Below are 19,002 nucleotides of genomic sequence, written 5' to 3'. Positions count from 1 at the left end.
CTCCCCAGCTCCTCACACACTCTGGGCAGGGCCGCCCAGAGGATGCAGGGGGCCTGGGGCAAAGCAATTTTGGGGGCCCCTTCCATAAAAAAAGTTGCAATATTATTAACATGTATTTGGAAATGTAAAAAATAACTAGTGAAATACGTTCAAAAATTAATTTGTAATAATTTGAAAATACATCAAATACATTATTTAAAAACATTAAGTGCTTTACTGGTATGTACACATTTGCAGTTACAAAATGGGCTGTTACTGGGTGATGGTGATGGTTGGTGCCAATGGGCTGTCACTGCCTGGGGGTGCTGCTGCTGTTGCCCAGGGGTGGGTGGGGAGCTGGGTTCTGGATTGGGGGGTTGTCCGGCTCAGAGGGGCTGGGCTCGGAGCTGGGGGTCAGGGCTGTGGGAGGTGCCTGGCTCACAGGGGCTGGGCTCAGGGCTGTGTCAGGCTGTGGGGGGAATGGGATCAGGGGAGTGTCTGGCTCAGAAGGGCTGGGCTCAGAGCTGGGGGTCAGGGCTGTGGGGGGGATGGGCCGAGGGATTGTGCCCAGCTCAGAGGGGCTGGGCTTGGAGCTGGGGGTCAGGGCTGGGTGGGGAGGATGGGTTTGGGGGGGTGCCCAGCTCAGAGGGGCTGGGCTCGAAGCCGGGGGTCAGGGCTAGGGGGGATGGGGTCAGGGGCTGCCCGGCTCAGAGGGACTGGGCTCAGAGCTGGGGGTTAGGGTTGTGGGGGATGGGGTCAGGGGTGCCCAGCTCAGAGGGGCTGGGCTCAGAGCTGGGGGTCAGGGCTGTGGGGAGGATGGGCTGGGGGATTGTGCCCAGCTCAGAGTGGCTGGGCTTGGAGCTGGGGGTCAGGGCTGGGTGGAGAGGATGGGTTTGGGGGGGTGCCCAGTTCAGAGGGGTTGGGCTCGGAGCTGGGGATCAGGGCTAGGGGGGATGGGGTCAGGGGGTGCCCGGCTCAGAGGGACTGGGCTCAGAGCTGGGGGTCAGGGCTGTGTGGGGGATGGGCCGGGGGATTGTGCCCAGCTCAGAGGGGCTGGGCTCAGGGCTGAGGGTCAGGGCTAGGGGGGATGGGTTCGGGGGCTGCCCAGCTCTGGCCCTGCCCCTTACCATGCCACTTACCCCCTCTCCCTGACAGCGCTTCAGCGACGTGGTCCTGTGGGAATCAGTCCGTCTCAGTGGCGCTGCCTGAATGCGCTTATCTCATGATCCCCAAACACTCGATACCCCAGCAACCAGTCCCCCCAATATCAAGCACTTAGTGGGGACACACACAATCGACTGTATCAAATGGCTTCCGAAAAATTGACTTCAGTGAAATAGACCTAATTTTGCAGTGTAGACATAGCCTTAGATTCACCAAGCCAGCAACAAACAGCTTCTACAAAACCTTACTGGCTCCACAGAGGCCAAAGCACAGCTCCCTTACAGCAATCCAGCCCAGTTAAACATGATGGGGCTTACTAAAAATCTTATTCATCATATTAAAAATTGCCATCAATCCCAAAGGATCCAATATATTATCCACCAAGTTCCCGCCCCCACCCCCCACAATCTGCAGGGCCTGGGGAGCTGCAGGGAACTCCCCAAAGCTCAGGGGGGACTGGGGAAGAACAGGGGATTTCCCCACACACACTCGTGGGGACTGGGAACCCATTTCCTCCCTGCCCCTGGGGAAATTCCCCAATGCCCCTGCCCCCTAGGGAGCTACTCAGGATTTCCCCCAGATCTCTGGGCTCTTGGGAACTCCAGTGGTCCCAGGCATGCATGGCGACTGGGGAACTGAGACGGATCCCACAATGACCACTGGTAGTGGGGAACAGCAGGGCATTCCCTAGTGTCCGGGAAGAGAGGGGAGTGGTAGGCCTGCCAGGACTGGGGACAATTGGTGGACTCCCTCAGCTCTGTTGGGGTGGTGGCTTGTGATTTGCGGGGAGTGTTTCACGACGGCTAAATGGAACTTTCCCCACAGGCAAGGCATTTATGAAGTTGTGACCAGGGTCACACTGAGATTGCGCAGTTAGGGCAAACTGTGACGAATGGAGCCGACAATCCTCAGAACTGGTGGATATTCCAATACTTAGATTGTCCAAGCCAGCAACAAAACAGGTTCTACAATACCTTACTGGCTACACAGAGGAAAAGGCACAGCTCCCTTAAAGCAACCCAGCCTTGGGCTCCCTCCCAGACAGCCCACTTCAGCATGATGGGGATTGCTGAAAATCTTATTCATCACATTAAAAAGTTCCACCAATCCCAAAGGATCCAATACATTATCCACCAGGTTAAGGAATACTTCAGTTCTTACCCAAATACACGCTTACAAACAATTCTTATTAACTCAACTAAGATTTATTAAAAGAAGAAGAGAGAGTGTGTGTGTTGGTTAAACGATCATTATACATTCAGACATGCATAGAATCGTTAGGTCAGTTTCACTGTAGAGATGATGCTTTAGAATTGCAAAGAGTCCTTCACAGAATCATTTCATCAACTTCTAGTCCAATGTCCAATTTCAATGTCAGGGCGTTCCAGATGGGACTGGAGCTGTCCGTCTTCCAACTCACACTCCCCACTTATAAAGGTTCGGCAGATCAGAAAAGAAAGGATCATTTTTGGAGCATCACAACAGCACACAGTCCTTGGTTGAACAACAGGATTTTGAAGTAACCTTCTATTTCCGAAACATCACCGGTAATTAATTACATGGATTAACATAAGGTGATTCTCCATAAAGCAGTTCATAGAGGCCTGGTCTACACTACACGTTTATACCGATTTTAGCAGCGTTAAAACGAACTAATCCTGCACCCGTCCACACAACAAAGCCCTTAATATCAATATAAAGGGCTCTTAATACCAATATCTGTAATCCTCCCTGACGAGGGAGTAGCGCTGAAATCGGTATTGCCATGTCGGATTAGGGTTAGTGTGGCCGCAATTCGACGGTATTGGCCTCCGGGCGCTATCCCACAGTGCATCATTGTGACCACTCGGGACAGCAATCTGAACTCGGATGCACTGGCCAGGTAGACAGGAAAAGCCCCGCAAACTTTTGAATTTCATTTCCTGTTTGCCCAGCGCGGAGCACCAATCAGCACGGATGACCATGCAGTCTCAAATCCAAAAAGAGCTCCAGCATGGACCGTACGTGAGATACTGGATCTGATAGCTGTATGAGGAGACAAATCTGTTCTATCAGAGCTCCATTCCAGAAGACAAAATGTCAATGCATTTGAAAAAATCTCCAGGCTATGATAGACAGAGGCCACAGCAGGGACTCAACACAGTGCTGCATGACAAGCACAACGGAAAGTGAAAGAATCAAATGGACGCTCATGGAGGGAGGGAGGGGGGACTGAGGACTCCAGCTATCCTGCAGTTCCCGCAGTCTCCAAAAAGCATTTGCATTCTTGGCTGAGCTCCCAGTGCCTGAAGGGTCAAAAACATTGTCACTGGTGGTTCAGGATATATATCATCTATTTGACACCCTTCCCCTCCCCCTCAAGGAAAAGGGGAAAAAATCGTTTCTCGCCTCTTTTCAATGTCACTTTATGTCTACTGGATGCTGCTGGTAGACGGGGTGCTGCAGCGCTAAACAGCAGCATCCCCTCCCCTCCCCTCCCTGATGGCAGACATTACAATAGGACCGATAACCACTGTCATCATCCCGTGAGTGCTCCTGGCTGGCCTCGTTGAGGTTGGCCAAGGGCACCTGGGCAAAAACGGGAATGACTCCTGGTCATTCCCTTAAGTTTTGTCTCCTGGAGATTCAGTCCTGGCTGGAATACCATAGCAGCTGGAGGCTGTGCTCCTCTTCCCCACCCCCTTTAATGTCTAATGGAGATTCAGTCATGGCTGGAATATCATAGCAGCGGGAGGCTGCGCTGCTCTCCTGCCCCCTTTAATGCGTCATGGAGATTCTGTCCTGCCTGTACTATCATAGCAGCTGGAGGCTTCCTCCCCTTCATTTTATCTCACTAAAAAGTCAGTGTTTCTTATTCATGCATTCTTTCTTACTTCACCACACAAATGGGGGAATAACTGCCATGGTAGCCCAAGAGGGGTGTGGGAGGAGGGAAGCAACAGGTGGGGTTGTTGCAGGGGCACCCCCTAGAATGGCATGCAGCTCATCATTTCCTCAGGATGTCTGGGGCTCTGACCTGGAGGGGCTGTGCTCTCTGGTTCTCTAGTAGGCTTGCCCCATATTCTAGGGCAGGACTCACTATTTTTAGACAAAACATAAGATGGGAATGGCCTGGGGAGTCATTCCCATTTTTGTCCATGCGCCCCCAGCCGACCTCAGCGAGGCCAGCCAGGAGCACCCATGACTGAAGCAAACGGTAGAATAGGATTGATAACCATCTCTGCTACCTTGCAAAGGCAAATGAATGCTGCTGTGTACCATTGCAGTAGTGCGTCTGTCAGCAGCATCCAGTACAACATGGTGAGAGTGAAAAAAGGCTAAACGAGCTCCATAGTTGCCGTTCTATGGCATCTGCCAGGGCAATCCAGGGAAAAAAGGTGCAAAATGATTGTCTGCCATTGCTTTCACGGAGGGAGGATTGAGTGACAACATTTACCCAGAATCACCCACGACACTGTTTTTGCCCCATCATGCATTGGGATCTCAGCTCAGAATTCCAATGGGCGGGGAGACTGTGGGAACTATGGGATAGTTATGGGATAGCTACCCACAGTGCAAGCGCTCCAGAAATCGACGCTAGCCACGGTACATGGATGCACACCGCCAAATTAACGTGCTTAGTGTGGCCACGTGCACTCGACTTTATACAATCTGTTTTTAAAAAACGGTTTCTGTAAAATCAGAATAATCCCGTAGTGTAGACATACCCAGAGAGTTTACCACAAACTTTCAGGAGACAAACAATGACATTATTACAACCAAGTTTTGTCTAAATATTAATATTCCCTTTTGATCTCTGAATTCACAGAATAGAGCCCTAGACAGGAACTGTTTATTTCCATTGTTAACCTCTAACAAGATACAGCTAAACAGAGACTACTACAGTTACCATCTTCTTCCACGTCTTTAACAATACACGGTTACCTTTCGAAGCTCTACTTTATCTAACGAGGACACACTTTTCTAACGTGTCTCTAAAGATTGAATCTAGATCAATTACATGCAATTTCCTTAACACCTTCTGTCTCTGTGTCAGAGAAGTTTAGATCCTGTGTCGATTCTCTCATGTTTAATGGGGTGTGATCTCTGCGCGAAATTTCCCATGGTCCAAGCACTTGTGGGGTTTCTCTCTTGTGTGGATTGACTGATGTCTAACAAGGACTGACCTCTGTGTGAAACTTTTCCCACAGTCTAGACACTTATGGGGTCTCTCTCCTGTGTGGATTGCCCGATGTCTAACAAGGTCTGACCTCCATGTGAAACTTATCCCACAGTCCACGCACTTGTGGGGTCTCTCCCCTGTGTGGATTCTCTGATGATTAACAAGAACTGACCTACGACTGAAACTCTTCCCACAATCCAAGCACTTATGCGTTCTCTCTCCAGTGTGGATTACCTGATGATTAACAAGGACTGATTTCCAGTTGAAACTTTTCCCACAGTCTAAGCACTTATGAGGTCTCTCTCCTGTGTGGCTTAGCTGATGTCTAATTAGTTCTGACTTCCAAATGAAACATTTCCCGCACTCGAGGCATTGAGAAGGTTTCTCTCTTCTGTGGCTTCTCCCATGATTACTCAGGGCTGAGCGATTATTGAAGCTTTCCCCACAGTCCGAGCATTGAAGGGGTTTCTCTCCAGTATGGATTGTCTGATGTGTAACAAGCTGTGATCTCCGAATGAATCCTTTCCCATACCTAAGGCAATCATAGTGTTTGTCTTCCTTGGGATTTGTCTGATGGGTTGTGGGATCCTTTTCTCCTCCTCCACAGTTAATAGATTCATCCACTTTCTTCCTTAGGTGGTTTCCCTGCAGCCTCTCTGACCTGTGCCAATTTCCCCAGGCTTCTTCGTGTTTGAAGCACTGGGAAAAATTCCCTTCAGTTCTTCCCACATTTGTCCCCTGTGGTTCCACTTTCCAAGGGACTTCCTCATGATGATTTCCTTCCTCCTTCTCACTCATTGCCTCATCACCTGCTGGGAGAGAGACAATCCAGACAGGAGTCATTGTGCTGCGGAGAAGGAGGAATAGCACCAAGAGAAAACCCAGCTCACTAAATTTGAGAAGAATTAATAATTGGATTCTGATTCCACATTCCACACAAACACTCACGGGGAAGGAGAGACAGGAAGAAAACTGCAGCTAACAGGACGGGTGGAAAGCCATGAGCAATATCTGCTGACTACAGCGCTGCCCTGGGTAAGAGGAGGAAGAACTGAGGGCACTTACTCACACCACAGTTTTAGGATTCTCAACTTTTTCTTCATTCCCCAGATGATTTTTGAGTCAGTCCTCACCTTTGTGGTTGCCGCTCAGGCGCTCTCTTTCCTCGCAGGCCTGGAGATCCGGGACCCACGGCTCTTCCCCTCGTTCCAGGCGGGAGATCAGCTCAGGTTTGGGAAGGGGGAATCCTGCGCAGGGGGTGAAATCAGACCAGATCAGGGTGCATGGAGGATTGGGAGCGCCTCTGTCAGAAAGGACATTCTGTGAGCGGAACGTGTCCTTGTGCTCTGCTGGGTAACGTGGAACCCAAGAGGATGGGACCGTGGTCACTGAGCCCTCTTGGGAAAGGCAGACCTCTGGGGAGGTGAGGGGAATTTTTACACTCTCATTAGGAGTTCCCAGGATCTGAGCAGTCTAGGGGCCCTGCTGACTCACACACAGCTCTCGCGTGAAACCGCTGCCTATTTCTAAGCCTTCCCAATGCCTGGAGCTATTCCCAAGAAGGGAGGTAAATAAGGATTTGGTGTGTATGGGAATCAATAGAGAATGGACAACGAATGAATTCTGCCCTTTTGAAAGCTGGAGGGGTGAGGATGAGCTAGCATGGCCATTAAGTTTTGACACCATGTCTCACTGGAGAGGGCACGGAGATGCAAGTCTCTCTCTCATGGCAGCTGTGCATTACACAAAACATTCCCCTCGGATCTAACTGATCAGGGAAGAACCTGACCAGATTCATACATACAAACTCAACAGCTTCTAATAACCGAGGAGACGGGAATCCCTTACCCAGCGAGGTCACCGTCTTGTAGTTCTCCTGCATAACGTCCCTGTAGAGAGCTCTCTGAGCAGGGTCCAGAAGAGCTCCCTGCCCCTGGGTGAAATACACAGCCACCTCCTCGAAGGTCACCGGCATCTGAAACAACAAGAGTCCCCCACTCAGCACCTGCTGCCCCAGCCACAATCCCACTAATCACATGGAAAGGAAATAAAAACTCGAAGCTCTGGGAGGGCCAGAGTAGCAGAATCTGACCCCTACTGTTCAGATCAGCCAGGGGGCTTCAGGGGGTGGGAGAAGGTGAGAGCTCCTTGTGCCCCCCCAGCACACGGAACAGGGCAGGGTCTTCCCATTTCCCACACACCTGCCAGCCACAAGCTGATACAGGAAGCAGAGCTCTGAGCACAGGGACAGGAATCCCAACAGCTTCCCTGCGTATTTCACAGCAGCCTCTGGCTACTGGGTTCAGGTTCCATCTCTGTGCAGGGGGGTTGTGTCCTGTTTTTGAAATGGGCAAATGTCCCTCCCTCCCCATCACCAATGGTCCTACTCAGAAAATCAGTCGGTTTCTCACACCCTGTCTCCTCCCTTCCTCTCCTTCTCTCTCTACCCAGCAGCTCCCTGAAAATCCCCTACCTGAGCTGGCTCCATCACAGCCATTTCCCTTCCCTGTCTCCTGGAAAATGGGCTGATCTGGAGTGAAATGTGGTCCTGATTCCTCAGCATGTCGGGGTGAGAGGGGCGATGGGGGAGGTTACAGAAGGGGCTTCAGTCCATGTCACAGCCCGGTTCCCCCCAAGCTCTTTAGACGCTCCCAGAAACAGCATCTCTGAGCCAAATGCTAGAAAAAGAACAGAATCAAAGAGGCCATTTTGAGGGATTGCCCCAATTTGCAATGTAAACCGCTCCCCCTTAGCAATAGCCGGAGCCCTCTGGTGGCATCACCTGAAGAATGAGCTGCCCTGGACTCCCCCGGCAGCCCCCAGAGACAGGCAGGCAGAGGCTGATCCCATTGGCCCATCCACTCTCTCCCCTGGCCAGAGCCAGCAGTGACTCCGATCTGACTTCGGTGTCGCTGAGATCTGAATCCTGCACGGAAATCAGACCAAGACTTAGGACAGCCCTGAACATTCAGGAATCAGAGCCCCAACAATCATGAGTTTGTCTCTTTTTAAAAAAATCCAGTGTAACCTGGGAGCAGCGTGTGTGTGCGGGAAGGGAGGGGGCTGCCTGTGGATAGTTTCCTTGTAACTAGGCTCTGCCAGGGAAATGTGACTTAGACAGACAGCAGTGTCTGTTACCCCTGTCCTACATCAGAATGGAGGGGCGGCCCTACACCAGGTGCCAAAAGCGAACCATGCAATCGGCGCCCCCAGCCCCATATCCTAAGGGCAGAGCTAGGCTGAGGATTTCCGTAAACTAGGAAACATTTTGCCCCTTTTACCATTTTTTACGCATTTTCTTTTAAACAGAGGCATAATTATTCGGTTTGTCCATCCACCCTACTGTCCAACTCATGTTTCTGAGATCAGATAAAATAGAGACATGAAATTTTCAGAATAGATTTGTACATGAGAGCTAGATGATATTTCAGTCCAATTTGAAAGAAAAATGTTAATTATAATTTTTATGACTACAAATCCAAAATCATCCATTACGCTCCACGGCTTTAACTGCCTTTACCACCACTTCCACTATAGAAAGAAATAAGAAAACACTTCAATGAACTTTAACCTGTATTTACAAAACACTGAATAAAAAACACTCTTGTGTTCCTAAAACTTGACTTTTTTTGCTTTAAGTTTTGAAAATTCAGACACTAGTTATTTTAGCCTTGGTCTATGGGAGGGGACTGGGGGGACTCAACATAAGGTATGTAACTTCAGTTAAGCGAATACCTGGATCGACTTACCGCAGCATCTGCACGGCATGGGGTCAACTGTTGCTGCTCCCCGACTCTGCTTCCACCAGAATCGACGGCAGAGCAATCAGGGAATGATTTATCATGTCTAGACTAGACACTTCATAAATCAACCTCCAATAGCTCAATCACTACCCCCCAATATGATACGTAGTTTAGATATTCCCTTAGATCCAGTTTTCCAGCTATTTCATGCTCTATAGAGAAGTCTCTCTTGCACCATTTTTAAAGCAGATAAGTTTTTATCAATTTTAACTTTGAGAAGCTACATCCCCCACTAGCTACGGAAACTGGCAAAATGAAAAGAATGCGTAGAGTTATAAAAATGTTTGGAAAACTGTCTGTGAGTTTATTTTCACAAACAAACGTCAGTACTTCTTCAGGAGTGGAATGTTTCTTAAGTCAACGTGAAAAAGTCTGAAGCTCCCTACACATACCTCTAGCATCAACGTCTTTTGAATTTTCATGAGTCAATGCCAGCTCCAGTTTTATATAAAATTCTCTTATCTGTTTTGCTGTTTTCTTTTCCAAGCTGTAGTTATCACATAGAAATCCAAATACAGACTCTAGCTGCTGCATCTGTTGAAATCTTTCCTCAACCACCAGAATAGCAGTATCAAGGACTGCGAAGTAGAAATTCACTTTGAAGCTTTGTTTTGGGTTCTGAATGGGTGTATCCCATCCTTCAAAGAAAAACTGCTGTTCAGTTCATTTCACTGCATCAAGTCTCCTTTAGCAGCTCAGCAACATCTTATACAGGGGGAGAGTGGCCCTGTAGGGCACTCCCATGCCCTGGGCCTTTAAGGACACGGCCCTGGGAAATGGGAACTAAAAGCCTAGGAAAAGTGGGAGGAAAAGCCCCAGTGCCACTCTACCCCTATTTCTGCAACCGCTGCAGCTGGCTCATCCCATCCGGGGAACTTTTATCCCCCCTCCCGCCTGCCTGGCGGGGCCTGTACCCCGGTTCTCCCTCCTCAGTCCCCCACATGCCGCTGTCCCAGCCCCCAGCACGGCCCAGCCTGGCTCCTCCCGCCCCGCACACACCGGGGCTGGCGGCAGCTTTCCCGGGCCCCGGGCGGGAATCGCAGCCAGCTCCGCTGGGAGCAGCCTGGGGCCAAACGTCCCCCTGCAGCCCGGGGGTGCCGGGGGGAGGGCGGGTCTCTCTCACCTTCCCTCCGAGCGGGGCCCCCCGGGGCAGGGGCCGGGCCGGGCCGGGGGCTCTGCCCTGGCCTGGGAGAGGCTCCTGGGGAGCAGCGGGAAGGGCCCTGCTGGAGATTCCCCTCTCCCGGCTGCAGCCAGGGCTCCGGGCTCCCAGCACCAGCCGCCGGGGCTCGGGGATCTCGCCAAGAGCCTGGGAGCCAGAGTCACCGCAGCGGCTGCGAATCACTTCCTGCTGCCGGGCCGGAGCCCAGCGCTCGCTGCCCTCAGACAGAGCCGCCCCCCGGCTGCTCCTGGGTCCTAGTGATCAATAGGGTCCCTGTGCAACATCCTTGGGCGCATGTTACCAGCACTGGGTGACCAGACAGCAAGTGTGAAAATCAGGACAAGGGATGGGAGGTAATAGGCACCGATATAAGACAAAGCCCCAAACAGCGGGACTCTCCCTATACAATAGGGACATCTGGTCACCCTACCAGCATTGGTACAAAAGTTGGAGCTGGCTGGGCTGGCTGGGCCAGACTTGTGGGAGAGAGAAGCAAAACGAGGGAAGAGAGGAAGTAAGGGGGATGGAGGGGAGGCAGGGGGAAGGAAAATGATGGATGAGGGGAAGGGTGAGAGCAGAAACCCACCCTCATATCCACCAGGGTGCAGGGCCGGCCTCAGGGCCTTTTCCCTTGGCCCCTGTGGGCTCCCCATCCTGCACAGGTGGGAGAGGTGCAGATGCAGAATGGGGCAGCTTGGAACAGCTACTCCCTCCGGAGGGACCAGCCAGCTCTGCAGGAAGCCCCACCACATTCCCTGCTAGCATCGGCCCGACTTCTGCTGGTGCCGGTGGGTGCGCATCCGTCCCCATTCCAACCCCTTCGCCAAAGTCCCCGCCCCAAATCCACCCTCTTCTTGCCCCTATTCCAACCCCTTCCCCAAATCTCTGTCCCGGTCCCACCTCCTCCCCTGAGCACACCACATTCCCATTCCTCCCCTCTCCCTCCCTGAGCTTCTTACACCACAAAACAGCTGTTTTGTGGCGGCAAGCAAGGGGGTTCACTCAGGGGAGCAGGCAGAGGCGAGGTGAGCTGGGACAGGGAGCTTGGCTGCTGGTGGGTGCGGAGCACCCTTCAATTTTTCCCCATGGGTGCTCCAGCCTCAGAGCACCCACGGAGTCAGTGCCTATGGCTGCCAGCTCACTGAGTCAGACAAAAACACCCCTGCTCACCCCAGCCTGGTTCTTCCTCCACCTCCACTTCACAAAGTCCCACGCCGGGCACTACCAAGCTCGGCCCAACCCCCACTGCCCAGCCTCCAGAGCCTGTTCCCAGCCTTGCTCAACCCCCCTGTGGGGCCTGGCTCCCCCAGCCCTGCTCACTCACATGCTACAAACTTTTGCTCCTGGCCCTGGCTGGTGTCTACGGCCCCCACCACAGGCAGAGAGGGACTCTGCGCAGCTTTGAGCTCCTGGGAGGAGCGGAGGGGGGTGCTGGGTAGAGCCAGAGCCCTCAGCCAGCCAGCTGAGGGATAATTCAATTCCAGAGGATGGAAACACGGTCACTGAGACCACTTGGGAGACGCAGGCAATGTTGGGATATGTACATATATAACCCATATATCCATGTAACACGTTATAGGTCTTGCGACCTAGCATGGCTGGAGTGTGGTTCGACATGAGTGCATGATTTGCATTTGGGCAACCAAAGCGAGAACTGAAGGGTGAATTGGTCAAAAAGAACGGTTTATAAAAAAAACCAGTTTTGTCATGTCCCTGGAAAAAAATAAAGAATTGGCAAAAATGGAAATAACACTAGTGAGACGGCTTTAAAACTGTGTAAGAATTGGAGGAAATGGCACCCCTTGGATCCTGGCTTCCTGCCCAAGCCTGTCTCCTTGGGGTTGCAGATGAAGGCCCAGGACAACAGAGACTCCTCCTCCTCCTCCATATAATAAAGGGTTCCACAAGCTCATAGACCTTCCAAAGAGAATGTGATCTGGCTGGTAGTCACTATCCTATCCATCATTGCTCCGGATCGCTGCCAACACCACTGGTAATTTATTGTCCCAACCTTTGCCAGTGACATGCACCACTTTGCCAAGGGCTTTCCCGATAGTCTGATCCATCCTTTCTACTGTCCCTGACGATTGAGGATGGTGAGGGATATGTAGTTGTTCCTTTACTCCTAAAGCTTTTAACATTTTTATAATTACTTTTCCTATAAAATGTGCTCCATCATCTGAACCAATTACTTTTGGAGTCCCAGATCTACTAAACAGTACTTTCCACAACTTCTTGGTGGTGGTCTCTGCAGAATGATTCCTGGTGGAAATTGCCTCCACCCAACCACAAAAAGAATCTATCATCACTAATAAATACTGATTCCCTCTTTGGCTCTTAATATAATCAACCTGTATTCTACTCCATGGCCCTGCAAGTCTTTGGTGCCACAAGGGTATCACATTCGGTGGTTTATTCCCGTCTGCTGCACACCTTATGCAGTTTTTAACCAAATTTTCTACATCCTCTCGCACCTTAGGCCGTATTCCAAACTGTTCTTTACCTTAAAAGAGAGTATTTTCTATTCCTCAGTGGGCCATAGACTGATACAGGTTAATGATCTCTTCTCTTTAAAGTTTCTCAGGTACCCACTTTATCTCTCCTCTTTTCTTATTCACTGCAGAACCCCCTTTTCATACTCCAGATTCCCCATCTTTAGGTTCAGCCTCCTGTTTATGGAGCCCTGGACCCTTTAAATCACCACCCAAACCCTGGGGCTCCCGGCTGCTGTTGCTACCCCGGGGCTCCGGCAGCAGGGCTCTGGCAGTGATTTAAAGGGCCAGGGGCTCTGGCCGCCACTACTGCAGCAGAGCCCTGAGCCCTTTACATCACTCCCAGAGCCCCAGGGCTCCCAACCGCTGCCGCAGCTCCTGTCATGATTTAAAGAGCCTGGAGCTCCCAGCCACTGCTATGGCAGCCGGAGTCCCAGGGCCTTTAAATCTCAGTGTAAAGGGCCCAGGGATTTAAAGACCCCACCAATTCCGGTTGAGGCCCCTCCCCCTGCTCAGGACTCTGGCATATGGCTAAGTCCTTTAAGTTACTTTCACCGCTGATCACTGGGAAGGAAACAGATGCGTGAGGGAAAGGCTGGCGGCAGAACCTCAAGTCTCACATCCCAGGGGCAGTTCAGGATTTAGCTGAAGCCGAAGCAGGTGAGGATGTCGGCTGGTTCCTCTTCTCTGCTTTGCCCTGCTCAGCTTCCCTTTCAGGATCAGGATGATGAAAGCCCAACCGTGCCATGTGGGTCCCAGGAGACAGCGAGTGTGAGACATTCCCCACAGTACAATCTGGACTGTTGAACTGCTTAATTCTCCATCCCAGGGCATGTTTTATCCCAGGGTGAATAAAAATCAATGACATTAAAAAACAAAAATCAAGAAAATCAGATTTCTGTTATTTAAATTGCATTTTTTTCCCTCAAAAACCATTTTATCTAAAGATAGTTGTAATTCAACTATAATGTATCTTAAAGCTATCTCATCATGGAATAGGGATTGTAAATTCTAATTCTATAGTATGAGACAATACACAAGTCTTGTTTAAGAAAAGATTTGTCAATGAGTTCCCACTGTTCATACATTAACAACCAAGTCTTATGGGGATCCACAGGCTTCAGTACAGATTACTTAGGTTAATTTTTCTAGCTACTCAATGGGACTCAGTGCTCAGTCTAGAAGACACCGTCAGAGATGCTTAGTTTTCCAATTCTCAAACTGTGGCTTTGTCTCTCCAGAGGGAACATGCTTGTTAACAGCAAAAATGGTTTAAAATAAAATAATATACAGAGATGAGAAATAACAGACCTCACCTCTATTGTCCCTTTGCAAATTTGGGTACTGTCGGGGACTCTAACCCAGACGGCAAAGTTCGTTGTCTGACTGCGAGAGAGACAGGCAACACCAGCAAGGTCCGATCAAAAGCTCTTTATTGAAGAGTGCACAGGACAATAAAGAGCAGCTCGTCTCTGAGAGAACCAGCTAGCTCTTTACATCTTAGTAGAAGCCTATATAGACAGCTCCGTCTTGTCATAGATTATTCACTTGAGCAACTCACCTCCTTCTTCTAACAACTAGAAACTAGACACCTTTGGTATACATGCATGCCTATTTCCCTATGTTTTACAGCATTAGGTGATTAATAATATTTTAACAAGCACCAAAAGTTAGGAATGTAGGGGATTTAAGGGCAGACAGAGAACATTACCAGGGAGTGAAAGTAAGGAGGCTGGGGTTTCTTATCAGTTCTTCAAATTAACTGTTCCTAACACAGCACAGCTGGTACTATGCCAGGAATGCAGCCCCTCCCTTATCTCACTTTTTCCCAGCTCTTTGTGAGACATGCTGCTTCTCAGTATTTTTCCACTCAAGGATTTCCCAGAAACCTCTGTTAGGCTGACTTTGGTCAGGTTGGCATACCTGGTTTTGTCTGCTATATCTTTATTCAGGCCTAACAGGTACACAGAGTCAATCCCTTACCTCTCTCAAAAAGTGCAAACTTTCAAAAAGTTGAATGAATAGAAGACTGTTGGAGGAGTAATAGATCTGGACAGGGAGAAGAAGTCTGGAGAGACATGTGAGAAGCGAGGGACATCTGCTTTTCTGCTAAAATATTATATGTTTGCTGCTGAAGAAAAAAATTCAGAATACTTAATTGTTATTTTAGTTAAATGAAACAATTTAAATGTCTGTCTGGTGATGTTCTCCTCTTAATACAACACGGCACAAATGAAATAACCAAACAATGAAATAAACAAATGAAATTAAATGAAATTAAATAATCAAACATTCATTGTCTGATATAGCTGTAAAACTCATCTGAAAAGTTTTCAAAATAAATCACAGTTTAAAAATGTATAGTGTGTACCTTCCAAAAATGAAACCTACATCTATCTCTGCGTTGTGAAGAATATGTACTAAGGTTATAACAACCAACAAGAATATATTTTTATGTACAAAACCATGATTAATTTGAGTCTTCCTGACAAGTGATTTAAATCAAATTCACTCTGCCGCTTCCCTGTGTGAACAACAAACCCCTCCACGCTCTGCTCACACACAGCCACCAGCCTTCAAAGTCACTCCTGGCTGCACTGTGCTGAGTGCGACTAGCCAGACACTCAGGAACTTACCAATTGACAAAGCAACATCAGCCAGTCTGTACTCCCAGCCTTGAACCTGGGGAATGTGCATCTCGGACAGCTCAGTCTGGTCACGGTGCTGGACAAACTCAGTCATTAGTGGATAACCCCCACAAAGGGGCCGGATTAGTCCACAGCTTTGTTCTTTCCAGTCAAATCCTCCAAACACTTCAGTGCAAACACACAGGTCCAGACAAAACACTAAAACCACTTTAGTAACTGGAGCAAAGGGGTTTTCAGGGATTACAAGGGAGAAAGATGTAAAAGGTCAGAATGGGTTAAAACTATAACATTAAAACATGCATTTTAAATCCTAAATTTTTACCAAACAAAGGAAGATGCAAAGCAAACAGTTGCTGGCGATGCGCCCAGCTCTGAAGCCCACCAATAGCAGCACAGAAGTGAGGGTGGCCACATGAAAAGCGATACTCCTCAATATCGCTGTTCACAGCAGAATTATCACTCATTTGACACCCCTACTTCTGTGCTGCTGCTCCACCTGGGTTTGAGAGCCTGAGCATTTATCCCCACCTCCCAGATGGACCTGTTCCTTCTTCATGAGACCCAACCATCTGAGGCTGACAGCCAGTGCTTTTTAAAAATAAAAGACAATTAGGTTACTCAGACATGACTTGCCCTCTTCTTCCAAGTCTTTAAAAATACACAGTTACATGTCAAACTCTAGCTTATCTAAGGTGGACAAACTTTTAAAATCTCTCTCTAAAAGTTGAATCTGAGACAATTACATGCAAGTTGCTTAACCCTTTCTTGCCATGTGTCACAGAAGATTAGATCCTGTGTGCCTTCTTCCATGTTTAATGAGGTCAGACCTTCATATGAAACTTTTCCCGCAGTCCAAGCACTTGTAAGGTCTTTCTCCTGTGTGTCATGCCTGATGTTTCACAAGGTCTGACTGTTGTATGTGACCTTTCCCACAGTCCAAGCACTGGTGGGGTCTCTCTCCTGTGTGGGTTGCCTGATGACGAATTAGGTGTGACCTCTGTATGAAAGTTTTCCCACACTCCAAGCACTTGTGGGGTCCTTCTCTTGTGTGTAATGGCTGGTGTTTAACAAGGTATGACCTTCTTATGAAACTTTTCCCACAATCCAAGCACATGTGGGCTCTCTCTCTTGTGTGTAATGCCTGATGATTAACAAGGTTTGACCTCTCTGTGAAACTTTTCCCACACTACAAGCACTTGTGGGGTTTCTCTTCTGTGTGGATTACCTGATGTTCAACAAGGTTTGAATTTCTGAAATTTTTCCCACAGTCCAAGCACTTGTGGGGTCTCACTCCTGTGTGGATTGCCTGATGCTTAACAAGGGTTGACTTTCTTATGAAACTTTTCCCACAGTCCAAGCAATTGTGAGGTCTCACTCCTGTGTGGATTGCCTGATGTTTAACAAGGTTTGACCTCTCTGTGAAACTTTTCCCACAGTCCAAGCACTTGTGGGATTTCTCTCCTGTGTGGATTGCCTGATGTTTAACAAGGTTTGATTTTCTTAAGAAACTTTTCCCACACTCCAAGCACTTGTGGGCTCTCACTCCTGTGTGGATTGCCTGATGTTTAACAAGGTTTGACCTCTCTGTGAAACTTTTCCCACAGTCCAAGCACTTGTGAGGTCTCACTCCTGTGTGGATTGCCTGATGTTTAACAAGGGTTGATTTTCTTAAGAAACTTTTCCCACAGTCCAAGCACTTGTGGGATATCTCTCCTGTGTGGTTTAACTGATGTCTAATTATTCGCGTCTTCAAAATGCAACATTTCCCACACTTGAGGGATTGAGAGGGTTTTTCTCCACTGTGGCTTCTCCCGTGGTTATTAAGATCTGAGAGCTTATTGAAGTTTTCCCCATGGTCCAAGGATTGAAGGGGTTTCTCTCCAGTATGGATTATCTGATGTGTCACAAGTTGTGATCTCACAATGAATCCTTTCCCACACTGAAGGTAGTGCCAGGGTGTCTCTTCCTTGTGATTTGTCTGCTGCGCTCTGGGATCCTCTGCTCCTCCCGTACCATTAATAGATTCATCCACTTTCTTCCCTGGGTGGTTTCCCAGAAGCCTCTCTGACCTGTGCCAATTTCTCCAGGATTCTTCGAGTTCGAAGCACTGGGAAAAATTCCCTTCAGCTCTTCCCACAAAAGTCCCCTGTGGTTCCACTTCCCCGGGAACTTCCTCATGATGATTCCCCTCCTCATTCTCACTCCCTCGCTCAGCACCTGCTGGGAGAGAGACAATCCAGATAAGAGTCATTGAGCTGGGGAAAAAGAGGAATAGCACCCAGGGAAAACCCAACACAAAAACTGAGCAGTTGGACTCCTTCTCCACATCCCACCCAAACACTCACAGGGAAGGAAAGATGGGAAGCAAACTCCTGCAGATAAAAGGCTGGGTGGAATAGCGTGAGCTATATCTGGTGACTGCAGCTCTGTCCTGGCTGAGATGAGGAAGAACTGAGGACATTACTCACACCATATTTGGGGATTCTCAACTTTTTCCTTCATTCCCTAGATGGCTTCTGTGTCAGTCCTCACCTGTATGGGGGCGTCTCGGAAGCCTTCTTTCCTTGCAGGTCCGGAGATCGGGCACCCACGGCTCTTCCCCTTGTTCCAGCTGGACAATCAGCTCAGGTTTGGGAATGGGAAATCCTGCGCAGAGGGTGAAATCAAACCAAATTAGGGTGCATGGAGCATTGGTGGAGTATTTGTCACAAAGGACATTCCGTGAACGGAACCTGTCCTTGTGCTCTGCTGGAGGAACATGGAATCCAAGAGGATGGGAAAATGGTCACTGAGCCTCCTTGCGCAGAGGAAGATGTTTGGGGAGGTGAGTTGAATTATCACTACACCCTCACTAGGTGTTCCCAGGATCTGTTCTCTCTGGGGGCCTTGCTGACTCACATACAGCTCTGGACTTAAACCCCTGCCTCTTTCCACACCTACAGAGACCAGAGCCCGCCCCAGGGCTGGAGCTAGTCCCAAGGAGGGAGGTGAACAGGGATTGTGTGTGCAGCTGAGAAACAACACAGACAGGACAATGCTGGATTTATGCCACTTTGAAAGCTGGAGGGGTGAGGATGGTTTAACTTGTCCATTGGGCATTGACTCCCATGTCCCACTGGAGAAGGCACAGAGATGCAAGTCTCTCTCTCACACAGCAGCTGTGCATTACGGAACCCATTCACCTCTGATCTAACTGACATGGGAAGAACATGTCCAGATTCAGACACACAGACCCCACGGCTTCAAGTATCTGAGGGGACAGGAATCCCTTACCCAGCGAGGTCATCGTCTCATAGGTCTCCACCATGACGTCCCTGTAGAGGGCTCTCTGAGCAGGGTGCAGCAGAGCCCCCTGCCCCTGGGTGAAATACACAGCCACCTCCTCGAAGGTCACTGGCATCTGAAACAACAAAAGTCCCAGACATTAGCTGCTGTCCCAGCCACAATCCCACTAGTCACGCTGGAGGAAGGGTAAAGAAATAGAAGCTCTGGGATCACCAGAGTAGCAGAATTCCACCCCCACCCTGCTCAGAGCAGTCAGGAGGCTTCAGGGAGTGGGAGAAGGTGAGAGCTCTTTGTCCCTCCCAGCACATGG

General features: G+C 49.4%; 3 protein-coding genes across 3 annotated transcripts in view; 1 reads left to right on the top strand and 2 right to left on the bottom strand.

Annotated features, from left to right (window-relative positions):
* The window catches only part of LOC142047652 (uncharacterized), a 124,743-nt gene that overhangs the window by 23,388 nt on the left and 82,353 nt on the right, over positions 1-19,002 (top strand).
* The window catches only part of LOC116823724 (uncharacterized), a 162,298-nt gene that overhangs the window by 141,154 nt on the left and 2,142 nt on the right, over positions 1-19,002 (bottom strand). The gene's annotated exons all lie outside the window — the stretch shown is intronic.
* LOC116827353 (uncharacterized) overlaps positions 2,327-19,002 on the bottom strand; it is a 44,601-nt gene continuing 27,925 nt past the window's right edge. The window contains 8 exon segments of the mRNA XM_075071479.1: positions 2,327-5,239; positions 5,241-6,117; positions 6,439-6,552; positions 7,154-7,280; positions 10,232-10,481; positions 16,187-17,627; positions 17,940-18,053; positions 18,681-18,807. Of these exon segments, the coding sequence (XP_074927580.1) occupies positions 5,176-5,239; positions 5,241-6,117; positions 6,439-6,552; positions 7,154-7,280; positions 10,232-10,481; positions 16,187-17,627; positions 17,940-18,053; positions 18,681-18,807 (3,114 nt within the window). The 3' untranslated portion in view covers positions 2,327-5,175.

The sequence above is a fragment of the Chelonoidis abingdonii genome, chromosome 12 (genome assembly GCF_003597395.2).
Source record: "Chelonoidis abingdonii isolate Lonesome George chromosome 12, CheloAbing_2.0, whole genome shotgun sequence".
In the NCBI taxonomy this organism is placed as follows: domain Eukaryota; kingdom Metazoa; phylum Chordata; order Testudines; family Testudinidae; genus Chelonoidis; species Chelonoidis abingdonii.
Note: the sequence above shows the minus strand (reverse complement) of the source record. Positions and strands in the feature narration are given on the sequence as shown.